The sequence below is a fragment of the Struthio camelus genome, chromosome 1, assembly GCF_040807025.1.
Source record: "Struthio camelus isolate bStrCam1 chromosome 1, bStrCam1.hap1, whole genome shotgun sequence".
NCBI lineage: Eukaryota > Metazoa > Chordata > Aves > Struthioniformes > Struthionidae > Struthio > Struthio camelus.
This window is the reverse complement of record NC_090942.1, coordinates 176884193-176900343: the sequence shown is the minus strand read 5'-3', so window position 1 is coordinate 176900343 and position 16151 is coordinate 176884193. Positions and strand designations below refer to the sequence as shown.

The following is a 16151-nucleotide window of genomic DNA, read 5'->3' as shown; positions in this document are numbered from 1 at the left end:
GAGACACAGGTCATAGAAGCAGCAGAGCATGGGGCAGCGAGCATGGCATGAGGCAGGCTGGAGGTCATGCCCTGTCTCTCTCTCTGCCTGTGTGGGGAGCCAAGGAAGAGCAGGGACGCCTGGCCTGGCTCAGGCATTGCTCCTCCTGCTGCCCCGTTGCGTGGCAGCTCCAAAGGGGTCAGCCCAAGACCCTGCTCCCTTCCCTCTGTGCAGTTATGCTAAGCCTTATCCCTCTGTCTAACTCAGCTCCTGTTCTTTAGTGGGGAAAGGAAAAGCAGCAAAGTCAAAGTGCTACACATCACAGGAATACATAATACTTCTCTTGCCCTAACTAGTGATCAATGTCGTCCCTGGGACCTCTTACTGTGTGGCATCAGCACAGTCCTCAGGTGCCCGATTGATCCTAATGGTCTCCAACTGCTTGTTCAAGTACCTCAGTGATGCACATCTCAGCGCCTTCATTTTCAAAACCATTCCTGTATCCTCTGTTCCTCACAGCTCCTCCAACAGCCTTCTGCAACCTGCAGTCTCTTTCCCAGAACAGTGACATTTCAGACGCTGTGCCATGCTCTTTCTGCTTCCCCTTCCTTCCAAGACTATGTCCATAGAGTTTCCCTTTAACCCTAGAATCTCTCTGTCATCACCTCAAAGAACAGATTAGTCCCTTCAAAATTCATTCCTCATTCTTAAGCTTACCTCATCATCCAGATATTTTTCCTTAGGCACTTTTCTAGTTACCTTCTCCACTTAAAGACTGGGGAGAAAGGCAGCTAGAAACCCTGGAAAGTAAAGGAGATGTGATTCATCTCTGTCTTTAGTATGACTAGTTGATTTACTGCCTAACAATCTGTCAAGTGATTCAGCTATAAGGTGCCCTGTTGACTTTTTGTCTTGAGAAAAAATAATACCAACTTAGCAACGGGGCATGTCTCTTGTCAATTTTCTCAAATATGAGTCACCTGAAAAAAATAAGTTGGGATGCACACATCCAACCAATGTTTTTAAGATGGCGAACATGAGCAGAAAATACCCAGGAGTACTCCTTTTCTGGGCTGAGCTGACAAATGGACTGTGTGTGTGTGTGTGTGCAGAGTGGGCTAATTCACCCTACCATGGGAAGAATTGGCAGTTCTGCAAAGGACAAAGCTATCTTGGCTTTTTCTGTTCTGGGAAGGAGTTAGTTTCGCCCTGAATTTCTGGCTACCTCTTTCGTTCCTTGGAGACACCAGCAGCTTTCCTGGCCAATCTTCTTGTGCAGCTATTTCATGGCAGTGAGAAGAAAATAACAGAGGCATCTTAGGAAGGAGAGGTAACAAGGACAAAAGGTGAGAGATCAACTTATCATCACCTTACTGGGGTGCAGGAAGAGGCTCCTAAAATGGAGAAACAGTAGCCAGCGAATTCTCCAGTCGCTAATTGATGGGCCGTTAAGAAACTGCAGACATAACCAACCTGGACTGTGGCACTGATGAGAAGGGGGAAACAAGACAAATAGGAGGATTTTTAGATAAGAAGGAGGCTTGTGGCACTATGCAAAACTTTCTAAGGAACCCAGAGGGGCATAGAGAAGAGGGTGTATAAAAGGGGCCAACTGTGTGAAGCAGTTGCCAGTCAGTACACTTGTCTGACTGAGTCCTGCGCCTGATCACCACAGTCTGTCCTATTTTCTCATTAAATCCTTTAACTAACTTTCTGTGTAATCTCTATTTATTTATCCCATATCTAAGTGCTGTAAGGTCTAGGCGCCAGCAACAGGAGACTCTGAGTGAGTGGATTCAGACCAGCAACTCAAATCAGACCTCGGGCGACAGCTGCACCCATGTCTGCGGTGCCAGCAACTGGCGGGGGTGAGGGTCCCAGAGACCACTGTGGTTGGTGGGACCACAGGGTTATGGGGCTGCGTGCAAGGACTGCTGGTTACTGAGGGGGGCGGAGGGAGTGAATTTGGGGCCAACTACTGGAGTCAGATCTCGGGCGATGGTGGCAACTGGCACAAGTAGGAGTCCTAGCAACAGCAACAGCAAGTGGAGCAGGTGAGGGCCTTTGCATCAGCCACTGGAACGGGACCACAGGTGGTAGCTCCATGTGCCTGGGCACCAGCTGCTGTGGGGCTGGAGTGTTTGTTACCTGGGGTATGTGTGCATGTGTGTGTGTGTGTGTGTGTGTAATGTGCTAGCTAACTTCAGGCTGGACTAGCCAGCAAGTAGGAGGCGCAGGATGTGGGCAGGGATACCAGACAGACAAAGGGGCCATGCTGGTATTTGAAGGATCTGTGACTGCCGGGGTGCTTGGGAACTAGGGAGTGAGGGGGTGTTATGCTTTCACTGGGTGCACAGGCACACCAGGCTCAGCTCCAGCGGCAGGCAGGAGGGATCTCTGGGTCCCAGAGCCCACTAGAGGCCCATATAACATTCCTTAACTAACCTTAAGATAGAAATACTAGAAAAGGAGTTGAGCATACCTAACACAGAAAGGCTGAAGAGAGAACCTTATAGGAAAAAAGCCTTTACTTAAACTTTATATTTTGCTCTCACTGTTGAGGAGCAGACAACTGATCACAGGCACTCTGCTAAATGAATATTATTGGATTCGTGGCAAAAGGTTATTTGTACCAAAGGTGGGGGTAGTATAGTACTCAAAGAAGATTCTTAACAGCTGATAAAAACACCTGAAATGGAAATATGATATTTTACATGAATTCCAGTACAATTATCCACCTTTTCTTTTGAACAAGATTCGAGCAACGTTTTTCATGTTTTAAGTACTTCTTCCGTAACCATCAGTTTACCCAATAACTTTCCTACTTTTAAAAAAACCTGCAGAAATAAGTATAAGAAATGAACCTTGTTTTACAAAACATTTCTGAAAACTGAGGCTTACACATTCATTAGACTTTCACTGTATAAAAATGTACAGTGGCTTTATTGACATGTACATTCCATTATGTTTACAGCTGCAAGATATGAGGCACACTCAGTATTGCACTTCATTAAAATTTCAGGCTCAAACATAACCCAGAAGTTTAAATGAAACTGCTGTTGTAATTTAATAATTCTTATACAGGACAAACATTGATACCTTTATATACAGCGTGATACTTGTTACATTTATGCCTTCCTAACACAATTTTTTTATAACAGTCTAGGAAATAAACCAGAATATTCCTCTTTCCCATCCCCACTTGTGATGCGTTACAATTGTACAAGATTACAAAAAGTCAGTATACAATAATCAATATTTTTTTTTCTTTCTCCTGAAAGCCAGCATCATTCATAGTCCACAGACACACAGATCCTTTAATAGCAATTAATTATTTGTAAATGTCCAATGTTTCCTAGCCAATGACTGTAATGGCCACATGCAAACACCTCACAAGTTTTGATGTCTTGGTTCAAAAAATGTCAATTTCTCACAGCAAGAATTATGTACATAGTATTTGGCATCCTTCTTGCACTGTAAATTGTTCCTTTTACCTGGGTTATGAAATGGTCCCATCCTCATCCCAAATGGACTTTATTCTCAGGACACTTGAGGGATGAGGGCACCTGCTTTGCTCTGGTAAAAAAAAAAACCTGCTAGTCTAAAAAGTGTGAGCATTTCTGCAAACCCCACAACCCAGAGCAAATTCTTCACCAGTGGGTGGATGGACAACATGAAGTGGACATTCTGTTCCTTCAAGTTGTTTACCTTTGGGACCTATAGTGAATTCAAGGGTGACGGAAAAAAAAAAAGATTAATATTTGCAAACGAGATGTAACTACCTATTACATTTCCTCAAAAACATCTTAAGTAAAGGGTAATATTTCTATAATATGAATTCATAAGGCATCAATAATGAGAACTTAAGAAACAGCAGATAGCAAGGTGCTTTCACATGGTCAGAGTCAAGCAAGAAGTCTGAAGGCTTAATAGACAAAGAGAAAAAAAAGCCATTTGATTAGATATAAATAAACATAAGCGAGAAGTGTTAGCTCCCTAAAACACTTAGTTATCTCAAACATTAAATTCATATTTGAAGAAAAAAACGAATGACCAGACTGCCTATAACTTAAATAAATCAAATTTATCAAAGTAAAAGCGGTGAAAGGCTTACAGGAAGAAAACTAAAATAAATGTCTTCTCATCAATATGGTGGAAAAAATCAGCCCAATGTAAAATCAAAATCTGTAAATATGAACAAGACTTATGCTCTGCAATCAAGAGTAATTTTAAGGTTGCATCAGCAATTCTCATCTTTTTTGTTTACTTTTTCCATGTAAATATCTTAATCAAAATGATCTCATTTGTTTTCCACCAGCAACACATACAACATGGTTTAATGAGATCAGCATCAAATCAACGACACATGAAGTCAGAAACTAAGGTGTTGGCAATAATTTATGGATGAGAGATACCTAAGCTGAGATATATCATTTAATGGTAGTGTGTTAAATTTGCTACTGTAACTGTAATACAGCATGTCATACCTGAAGTCTGGGTTGCTGTAGGTAGATTGAAATGTTTTTCTGTAGCACAGTATCTAATGTTTTACGTTTCAAAGATCAGTCTTATGTGACAACAGCACTGTCTGTATTATTACCAAGAAAACTAACAAGCCAAAAAAAAGAAAAACGCCACATAGAACAAACCCATTCTAGGATTACTTAAGATGCTGAACTTATAAATTTATATGACTGACCCTGTAGAATTCCTAAAAATTATCGGCAAGATAACATACGAATACCAATTAGGAGTAATTACTTATCTGAGAATTTAGTGTGGTAAATTTGTTTTGTAAAAATACTACCTGCAGGACAATGTGGAAGTTCTTCTTTAGGGATGCTTGTCATTCTTTGGAAATCATCATGGCAAGCATTGCAAAAATGTGTTGTCCCAAAACAGAAGAAAACAGCAACTGAACAGCAGTAGCGGCATTTGTACTCTAAGAAATCTGTACCGTGTTTGGGACACATCTGAATAGAAAGAAAACAAACACTGATAAATGAAATACCCATGCTGTAACAATCTGACCAATATATTTTTCTATTCTGAACTACAGATTAAAACCATACAATACATATAATTGTAAATGAACGTGAATTATTGTACAGCTCAGGCACTCATAGGAAAAGCTTCACAATGAAATAAAAACATGAACCTAAGTTCTTTGCTCACCTGAGCCCTTGAAACATCAGAGCACGCACCACAAATAAGCTCTCTTGGATCATAGTCATCTCCTTGCCCAGCCTCAGCATCACAACGAGCTTCACCACCAAAATATGCCTAATAAATTTGATATAGGAATGGTTAGACATTAATCCACAGACAACTGTTATCTTAACACAACAGTGCACCAAGTAAGACTGCCACCTTTGATGGATTTCCTTCTATACTAAAACGTTTCCAAACACAGTAGTAGGTGAGATGAGGCAAGAAGTAACATCCATGCTTCCTCTGTTACCATCGGATTAGCTAATTAGACAATACATAGAACTCTTGCTCTCAACATATAAGGACTCCCTTTTGCAGTGACAATCCAGGTTGTATGTTTGTAAATGGAGAGTGGTCTCAAGGCAACTGTCAGGAAGGAAAAATCTAAGCAGCCCAACTTTCCCCAAACTCTGCAGACTACAAGAAAAGGGAAACTCCTAAGGGATATGTATTAGGGAATTAGTTATTAATTTGGGGTGAACAGCGGCTGGAGGAAGGGAAGGAGTTAAGAAATTAAATAGCTGTTTGTTGCTGTTAAGACATATGGACACGATACAAAAGGGAATAAAGAGATGCAAGGCAAGGAGGAGGGAAACAAGAAAAGCACTTAAATACTGAGTATGAAATACTGGAAAGTATGAGAAACTGGGACAGGAATAAAAATGGGAGAAAAATAAGACTGAAAAACCTAAGTATTTTTGGAAGGGAGCCAAAACATTTTCTTGATAAGTTTCTACAGCACGAGGAGTGCAAATTGATTAACTGTGAGAGGCAGGAACAAAGCGAACTGAGTAACTGTAATAGTGAGCTGGAGGAGCTACTGCTCTTCTCTAGCACATGGAAGAGAAGTCAGTCCTTTCTCCTCTAGCTCTAAATTGTGCACTGCAATTTAAGACAAAAATTATTGATGTTTGCCTTGAAAATGTTATCATGGGATGGTCTCATTCTATTCATCACTAAGGGAAAAGGAAAAAAGATAAGCAAGGAGAAGAGGGACACTAAAACCAGCTTCGGATCAAAGAAGCAATGGGAGGGCATCAATGATTATCCAAAATTTCCCTAACGCTTGTCTTTGTAAAATTAAAGAGCATTTGTCTTCTCTTCTCTGGTGGTGGGGAAACCAGGGAATGTTTCTTTACGACGTTTGTCTTCCTTTTCCATTTTATATCTTCTAGCTGAAGAAAACGGTACATATTTGACCTAGACTCCAGCAGGTTAGATTGCACATTTCCTCTCTTAACTCATTTTTGATTCTTCTAACACATCTGGCTATCAGCTCCATAGTTGCTGCACTTCACTGGAACTCCAGATGCTAAGATCTGAACTTATGCATAATCACTTAAGGGTGGCACAGTTTCATTATCCCCATCCTGAACAACTGCACTATGACTTCTAATATCACAAATCAAAATTACAGAAGCTCTTCTTATCAATTAAGACTATCACTGGGTAAAATCGCATCAACAGGTTTGCAGCAACAGTCATTTTTCTATCCTAAATTCACTGTTTCTTGCAGTTCCAATGAACTCCAACTCAAGTAACAGTAATATTTAGATGAAATCTTAGTGATCAACTCCACGTATCAAAGAGTTGAAATGAAACCTATGCTGTATGCTGTTTTAATGTTCCTGTAAAATGTGAAATGAAAGTAGGACAAAGAGACATTTGATGTCGTAGCACAGTAATATCTGCACATTCTTTTAAGAGGCTATCACCTCAATATTCATTTGGTTTCTGAATTGGTCTGTATACACTTTCAAGTCTTACAAGGACAGAAACTGTGTATGTCTAACTTGCTCAATACTTAAAACGTTTTAAGATTTGACAACGTAATTTTCTTTTCTTGCTTTCCTAATCCATACACGATATATTAAATGTGTTACATTCTTAAAGGAATGCGTTTTGAAACCATCATCTCCATTTAATCTGAGGAAGTACTAATTGTCGTACCTTTTTGCATTTGTAGCAAACGTAATAAGCGTATCTGTTCATGGCATAGCCAGCTGGGTCATTATAAAATCTAACACCTGGTGTTGTGATGGCCTCACTTTTGTGCAACCCTTCATATTCCAACCTCATTAGAGCTTTCCTCCTTACATCTTCATAGAGGTCTTTGATTGGATCAAGCAAATCCTTTAATACTGTATGATTAATTTTGTTCTAAAACAAAGAAAAAACAATTAGAATACCTTATATCCTTATTATAATAGCTGTAGTAATTTGTATTACGGGCAGAATACAGAAAACATTATGGATGCCATAAAAACATAGTGCTCAGGCAATATTAGAATGAATGTTTCAAGAAAAGGCAGATATAGTACACACTTGTTGCAAAAACAGTAAACAGGAATGCTTTTCACAGCGCTTTTTGTAACATAATTTCATCAGCCCTTACAATAGACTGTAACAATCACAAAGGGTATATGAAAGATTCACTACAGTACATGAATATTCTGATCATGTATTTTCTCTAATTTTGTTCCTTTTCCACTTATTGCTCAGCAGGAAGAATGATGCCTGATAATACTCTGTATCACCTCTATGTCTTTTAACAATCAGAAGCTGTTGCCATAAATTACCAAAATACAGCATGAAAAAAAAAAAAACAAAACAAAGGCCGTACAGGAACGGCTGACCGTTCATAAATTTAATATTCCTAGGTTTTAATGTGCTCTTTTTTTCCAGCAGCTATCATATTCTTTTATTTACTTTAATTATGAATTTCTAGATTATAAGAGGAATTTTTGGCAATTTAAACTGAATCAAGTGTAGGTACATATATATTCTTCAACTCAAAGCAGGTTTAAAAGGAAAGAACCCATCTTTCCTGCTTGAGATAATATGAATGAGGATTACTTCTTCCTTCCCTCAGCCCCCCACCCCGCCTATTGCGCCCAAATCTGCAGAAGTTACAAACTGACGGACGGTTCTGAGAATAGAGAAGTATTAAGATAACGTCTGCATTATGGTTACTTTTAAAAGGAACCTTACTTCAGGGAACAGTAAGAAAGGTAGGAAGATACATTAGTGATACTCTTTCTTTAGTGACATGAGAAATTAAGAAAACAGAGTGATGTATTCCTTACTTATTTCATAACAAACAATATGATAGATGGGAAAAAAAGACAATATTGGATAACTCTCTTGACCTAGACAGTAAACATGTACCTTGCAAATAGGACAGGACATGAACCCAAAAGTTATCCTTGGCCCAAGCCATCTGTTTTCTAGTACTCGTTGACAGCATTGCAAATGGAATACATGGCTGCAGTCCAGCTTTAGAAAAAGAACGCATATAAGTGAACAATGAAGTTACATTAACCACTGTAATGTATGTAGTTATTTGCTTTTAAGTGGTGACATGTACCAAATCCAAAATTAAACGATTTAAAAACCTGTGGGACCTCGATTTTCTTCTTAACAAAGAGAAAGAATATTAAATAGTCTTTAAAATCATAAGCACTCCACTCCAAAACAGCCAGTAGATATACAAAATAGACATGAAATATATCCACTAATCACTTCAGTTGGTTTTCCCATTTATAACATATAATACATTTTAAATAAAGTAAGCATAAAAAATTAAATTGATGCAATTTTCTTTCTGGAAATAGTGGTAATGACAGACAAAAAGAAAGCATTTCAAGCAACTTTCATACTGTTACTTTCATATTGTCTGTTTTGAAACTTTTAAGAGTATAGCTTCAGGGACTTTATATTTTATTTTTTTCCACGTTTAACATTACTACCGTAGTATTTATCTCTTAAAAGGGGAACAAAAAAGTTCTACCTGAATAGCTGGTGCTGCTGAAAGTGCTTCAGTAAAACAGATCATGCACATGTCATCAGCATCTTGTTTAAGAGTTGTAGCACTCTTATCACAACCATGCAAGCATGGCAAACAGTGCTCTTCATTCTTAACGCCTCCACACGGATGACCACATGGGTGTGTCTTGCTACAGGCAATTTTAGCATACTCCTGTTAAAAGTAAATTGAATTAATCTCCTCTCCCTCCCCGAAGAAAAGGTTTGTTATAGTGTTACTTTCTGAAGTATTGCCATTTCGTGCAATGAAACGTAGATGAAAGAATCACGATAAATGTTGTCTTTGTTACAGCAGATACTTGGGAGAAAACACTGCACATTTTGTCTACTTGAAATAGAACCGATACCTTCACTTATACTGTGTTACTCGTGAATAGCAACGGCCCAACAAAACCAAAATTTATGTAAAGAGAAACTATTTTGGGGAAACACAACACAAACATCATATTTTAATGTAAAATTACTTATAATAATAAGAGTATTCAGCATACTAATATCACCTTTTAAAAACTGTAACACGTAGTTTTAATATGAAGAGAAGTGTTCTTTAATCCTCCGTGTGTATTTTGCGCATTAAATGCCTCCTACATAAACACTGTTTGCCCTGGATAAACAGCCTTTAAGAAATCTGCAAAGAAATCTGCAGATTTTGGTCCTCTGAAAGAGATACACTATCACCCATTCTAAAAAACACCTCATCACATAATGATCACAAGTTGATGGAAAAACTTGGTCAAACAATCCCTGGTCTTAAATGTTCTGTGCTCAGATGACGTATACAAGCTGTTACTTTAACTAGTTTTATCAAACTTTTCAATAAACAAGACTTTATGTTGACAGTGTATATTTTACTTCATAAATGGAACACTATTGTGAAAACTGAGACGCTTTTGAAGATAACAACAAAAAGAAGCTACCCAGTATTTCATTTGAGAACTGGTGTTTGTAGTCTGTAACTAAACTGAACATTTACAATCTTGTAAATATTGTAATTATATTATAATATTCAATATTCAATCCTTTTTCTTCTAAGAAGTGTGATTTGAAACGGACTACTAATGCAAACAAGGTTTTCTCAAAATAAGAAATTAATCAGATCCTACAGCCTCTTCTATCTTACATAACTCATGATGATTGATACTTATTAATACACACCTGGCAATCTGTATCAGAACAAACACTTCCCACTGCTGATAATTCTGTTCCACTCCTACAACCGCAGAAACGACATGCTTCAGAACTGCTAGTGGTCGGTTTGCCTATGTCCCCCCCAAAACAAACAAAATTAAAATTGTCACAATGAAATATAAGTCATTAATATTCTAACAACAGATATAAACACAAACCACATAAACACACAAAAAGTAACTGTTAAATAAATTAAGCACATGTAATTTAAAAGTCTAAAGTTTTCTAAAACAATAACCCTCTGCCTACTTTGAAATTACTCGCCATTATCATGTACCTTATCAACTTTTTATAATTTAAAATATTGCTTAATTTGGTTTGGCAAATTAGCTACAAACACTTACTAAAACACTCTACAGCTTAGAATTTGTTTCTTCAAATATACCATCAATACAATAGTACAAAAACGAAGAAAAAATTGAGCTTGCGAACATTAAAAACATGTCACAGAACGCACTGTCGTTCAGGGAAGACATTTAGCATTTACTTGGGGATGATGAAAACTACTATTAACTCCTGAGAGAAAAAAATTTCAAGAAATATATATATGTTCTTATTGAGAGGAGTAAAAGAATATGAGGCAACTTAGCAGCAGATACAAAAGAGTACTTCACGCTGAGAGCCGCACAATTTAAAATGCAGCTAAAACTGAGATGGAAAGAGGTTGGGCTTTTATAGAACCTTCTCAAACTGAGAATTCAGTTCTTTCGACTGATATTTATCTTTAGATACCAACACATCTACATCAGATGTAAACAACCTGTGATTTTTGTAGTTGATTAAGGGAAATAAGGACTTTAGGGCAATTCATCCACCTTATTTTAGATAACTACCTAGACTGAGGTGACTTGGTGCCCTAAAGGGTCCACTTCTATCAACTACAAAGGCATGTCAGACAACTGTCTTAGATGTGGATGCCCCACACTGTGGATCTACACAACTGGCCAGATGAATTCTACCTTCAATGTCCTACTTTGCTGGCAGCGTTCTGCTTCAAATTTGTTGCATTTGTTCATCTCTCCTGAGGACACCCTCTTTATTTTGTTGATGTTCCAAATACCACGTTCTCACCAATCATCAAAAATAATTTATAATGTTTTATTTTTATTAATAAGCAACTATCAAAAGCATTGCCCTAAAGCAGAAGAAAAACTCCAAATGCTGCTGCTTTTTTTTTTTTTTTGACAAATGCTCAGTAAGGCAAAAATAATCAGGATAAAGGACAAGTAGTAGCACTTCTGTTTTACCTGTCTGTTCTCTAAACTCCACCATAGCCTTCATGGTTTTAGAATCTGCTAATGCCATCAGCCAGAAAAGTTTGGTCCTACCACAACCCTCGTGAAGATCAACTTTGATAGCTTCTTCTTCTTCTTTGAACACCTGTTAGTTTAACCACACAGATAATAAACAGTATCCTTATGTTATTTTTGTCACCCTCTCTTTGGATTTTCATCAAGTATTTATAGATTCCATGGAGTTCGTCTACTGCAATTTTCTGACATATTCCATAATTTGTACAAACTGCGGAATGGATAAAAGCTTTGTAGCTTCGTGTTCTTTAAGATAAAAATATATAAAATTAACTCTTGAACTGACAGGGTGGGGAACAGGACTAGAAAACAATAGTGCAACAATGATAAGAAGAGAGCTGCACAACATTTTTTCTGACTAATTTACTAAATATAGGACGTGGAGTTCATAGCTACCATTCAACTCACTCAGTAGGCCATAGCATATTACAAGCATGAGATAACATTAGAAGTATCCCCACATAACTGTGTTAGTAAGTTTATCAAAGCAAAATTATAAAGAATTTACATCTAAATTAACTTTAATTCTGCTAATATAAAATGAGATGTCCGGGAGGAATCAGAGGTGGTAAGGTTAAGAAATAGCCAAGATACTTCTATGAGCAAAAGTCAGAAAGCCAGGCTGATTACAAATAGTCACCAGATAAATCTGTTCGCATCATGCAGAAGATGATTAATTCCAAGTTAAGCATGTTTGTTATTGTTTACCTTTTGCAAATTAAGACAATATGGTAAGGTCTACTGGCTGAGTCAAATTACTTAGAGTCAATTGCCTAGATTTATGAAAACAGTTCTATACTACTGACACAGTAATAGGTTTTCACTCAGACACTTAGTTCACACTAAAGTCCCATCCAGAGACGCTCTGTAACTTTCTTGGAAGTTTGGCATGACCTTGACAGATTAACTACCTATTAGTGATCTTCAAGACAATATCAAGCTTGAATCTGAATGTTTTTCCTTCTCATTTATTATCCATATAATACATCAAGTCATTTCATGTTACTGTCCTGTGTAAATTTTTCATATTCTCTCTTGTTAGTTAATCACTGTATTGTGTGTTACAAGTTATTTTCTAGTCCATTATGGGGAGCCTAGTTTCTCTGGAACAGGTTACTTACAATTTTAGCATATGCAGTGAATACTTTTAGCTAAAATCAGGAGACTTTAAAAATTTCATAACACCAAAAAACTGCATGAAATCCTTGGTGGATTTTATGCAGTCTTTTCCTCCTTTTCTAGGTTTTGAAGACCGCTCTGCTTTCATTAATTTCACCTGCAACGCAACAGGAGTTAGAATTTTCATTGGTGTGTATGCATAAACTCATTTTAAACTATTTTATTTGCATTAGAACCATGAAAAAAACCCTAATTTCTTCAGGAAGGATTTGTGTAAGCAGGTCACAATAACTTACAGGCTGTCCTTTCTTGCAGGGGAGAAAATATAGTAAACGGTAGGACAGAAGCTGGACATAGAAAAGGAAGCTAACAGAAAATAGGAGACAGTGAACGTGACAGAATCTAAAATTTAAACTGAGAGGCTAGACATGAGAGATGTAAAGGTAAAGGTGGTAAATAAAGATTAAAAGTTTAAACATGCTTTTAGAGGTGAATAGCAAAGTCTGATAAATAGCTCTTTTGGACAGATTAAAGGAGAGATGTGAGAGCTTATGTGAGATAAGAACTTACTTTTATCAACTGTAATCTGAACAGGCTATATAGGAGAAATCAGAAAAATAAATGAGACTAGACTGTGATGTGACATGACAGGGAAGCAGACATTTAAAATACTCTTAAGATGATAAAAATGGAAATTTTCTGAGGAAATTGCAAAGATTTTAGCTAAGAAATAGAAGAGAACAGATCCACATGCAACTTCAAGGCTGAGTCTACATTACAAATACTGAAGCACCAAGGAACAGACCTGTAGAGTGAAATCATTGGTGCCAAGTATCTGATGTTCACCTCATACATGTGCTTTGGACTAGTCTGATCCCTTGGATCGAATGCCTATTAGCAGTTGGAGTGCACCAGGTGTGTGCTTGGATCTATCATTTTCTTTAGTTTCATCTGAAAGGAATTCAGTTCATGCACTCCAAGACTGCTTTGTAACACAAATCAAAGTACAGTGATCAGATCTGCTTCAAAAGCACATTCCTGTTCCAAACTAAAAATCTAATATAGGGGCACTCAAAGACAGGATAATGAGGAATGATTTCTATTGAATTAACTTTATTAATGAGCTCTGTTACCCTAACCTCTGTACAAAGGTAAGCAGTCATAGGGAATCGGGAAAATAAAGGATGACAAAAACACAAAAGAGCAATAAAGGGTCAATAAAGAGGGAATGTTCAATAGTTTCAAAAGTAGCAGCATACTCAAGGTAATTCTTCAATGAGAAAAAGAAATGAGTGGCAATACCACACGGAGAACGTAGTTTCGGGTTCAGAGGTGGAGGGGGCAAAAGGGCAAAATACAATAGAGCATTAATTGGAAAACTACACGGCAAGTTACCAAAACCCATCTGTGTCATTTAGAGATGAAATACATTATGTCCCTAAAAACCAAACTCAAAGAAACTAGGACATTTTCAAGCCTATTGATATGATATTTCACACATTTCCGTGTGAATGGAACCTGAAGATCATATAGGAGAAGACTGACATGAGGGAACGAATAGGAAAATTTGCTGTCAAATATGGATACTAAAAAATAATGACTCCTGGATATTAAGAAAAAAAAAGGAGGAGTTCACAAGCACTGACTCCATATGATAGAAGAAGTAAAGGAGATACAATTTAAAAGGAATAAAGAATCAATATGTCTTTAAGAAAGGCTGTGCTGTTCCTAGATCTTTCCTGAGAAACCTTCCTAAACAATGTTAGAATGAGAAAGGAAAAAGTAATGTAGCATAAAAGTTAAAATTAGAGACTGCTACATGATTTTGCAATCTTCTTCAGAAGACGGGCAAGGAAATTTAACTAAAATGGAACAAAGAATCAAATGGAAACTTATCAATCTCATCTCCAAAATAAAAAAAAGAACACTATTGGCAGATTTGTTTCTTGCTACTGCTGTTTTCTTATCTATTAACTGGGGAAATGCACATAATGTATGACATGTCTACAACGCGATGTCATGTATAGTCTACCTGTCTCTGATGAGTTTTCGTTCGTCGATGGAGATGAAGGAATCGGTCACAATCTGTACACAAATTCCCACAGGCATTACATAAAATAATTGCAGCAGTTTCACCATCATCATGGTTATCACACATTGGCTGGAAAAAATGAAGAAATATAATGAAATAATTCTCTTTTTACTACATCTCTCATTTCCTTTCAATACCTCTGTCTTTATGCTCTCAAAAAATGATGCAAGGAAGTCAATAAGGGGCAATAAAGAGCTTACTTAGGCTATCAATTGTATCTTTAGAATAATCAGTAATTACTCCTGGACACAAAAAGCCCGACAGCACTACATCGCTTCTTCTGACCTCATATTTTGCCTGATGCAACAAAAACTTTTATTCAATAATATATTTGAGAAATCATTTTCAAGTAGCCTGAGTTACTCGGAAACATTTATGAGCTACCATGGGTTACAGGTATCTTAACAGAGAAGCTCAGAGGTATGAACACTGAGATGAATCAACATGCAAGGTATTTACGCTCAACTACTGTGATATGATATTTTTACTCTGTTCAAGCACTTATTCAAAGCTGTAGGTCATCCACAATGCAGAGAGAATACATTCCAGGTAGCAAACTTCAAAATCTACCATAAAATTTACTTACTCTATCGATATATTTTTAATTCAACACAGATCCCTGGGTTTTACCATTAAAAATACCTGTACAATAAGAGTTCAATGACTGACTTTGATTATGCATATTTCTAAGAGTGACCTTCCACTGAGCTCCCAAAACATATTCTAAGAATGACCTTCCACTGAGCTCCCAAAACATACGATTTCCATTATACTGTCATGCAGCTTAGATCAGAATCCTTCCAATAGCATTCCCAGCAAGGAAAACACACAGATCACCTCAAAATTTGAATACCCTGCTATACAATAGGATCGGGGAACTTAAGACTGGGTTCAGCGGCTCATACCCCTGCTTACCTACACCTCGGCCGCTCCTCTGAGGCTTCCACTAGTCCACGTTACAAGCCCAGATTTCTTACTTTTGCCTTCCTGCCTACAAACTAGACTTCACCTATGGCTCTCTAATCCCCTAGTGCTTGGCTCTGTGGAACACTACAGGCAGCCTGAGGCAATGGAGCACTCTTTCTGGGGAAACAAGGACAGATGAAATGGGTTCATTTTGGTTTCATAAAGTCTTTTTTACTATGGAAACCATATTTCTAGTTCAGTTATTGAATGAGTTAACAAAAGTCCTTAGCACAGACCTATCCTGAAATGGTTAATTCCATCTGAATTAAATCAGGGTAAAACCTATAGGGTCCTTATTTAATTTACTGGGGCTGCTGTTTCAAACCCTCCATGGAAGGCCTCACAGGTATTACCCTATCGGGGTTGGGGTTTTGAGTCATTCAGTTTTGATGTGGATCTGTGAGTTTTTAAAAGTGAGCACAGCTGAAAACACCAAGCAGGCTTTCAATTTCTAAAGGTGT

At 37.5% G+C, this 16151-nt stretch overlaps 1 protein-coding gene across 27 annotated transcripts in view; it reads right to left on the bottom strand.

Moving 5' to 3' along the window:
• Nucleotides 1–2887: 2887 nt before the first annotated feature.
• Nucleotides 2888–16151, bottom strand: part of MYCBP2 (MYC binding protein 2) — a 222431-nt gene continuing 209167 nt past the window's right edge. For all 27 annotated transcript variants that reach the window (XM_068929451.1, XM_068929456.1, XM_068929463.1 and 24 more), the window contains 9 exons: nt 14665–14793; nt 11451–11583; nt 10171–10274; nt 8981–9169; nt 8359–8466; nt 7141–7350; nt 5155–5262; nt 4787–4952; nt 2888–3696 (listed from right to left, as the gene is read on the bottom strand). In XM_068929451.1, the coding sequence (XP_068785552.1) occupies nt 3581–3696; nt 4787–4952; nt 5155–5262; nt 7141–7350; nt 8359–8466; nt 8981–9169; nt 10171–10274; nt 11451–11583; nt 14665–14793 (1263 nt within the window). In that variant the 3' untranslated portion in view covers nt 2888–3580. The remainder of the gene's footprint in view (nt 3697–4786; nt 4953–5154; nt 5263–7140; nt 7351–8358; nt 8467–8980; nt 9170–10170; nt 10275–11450; nt 11584–14664; nt 14794–16151) is intronic.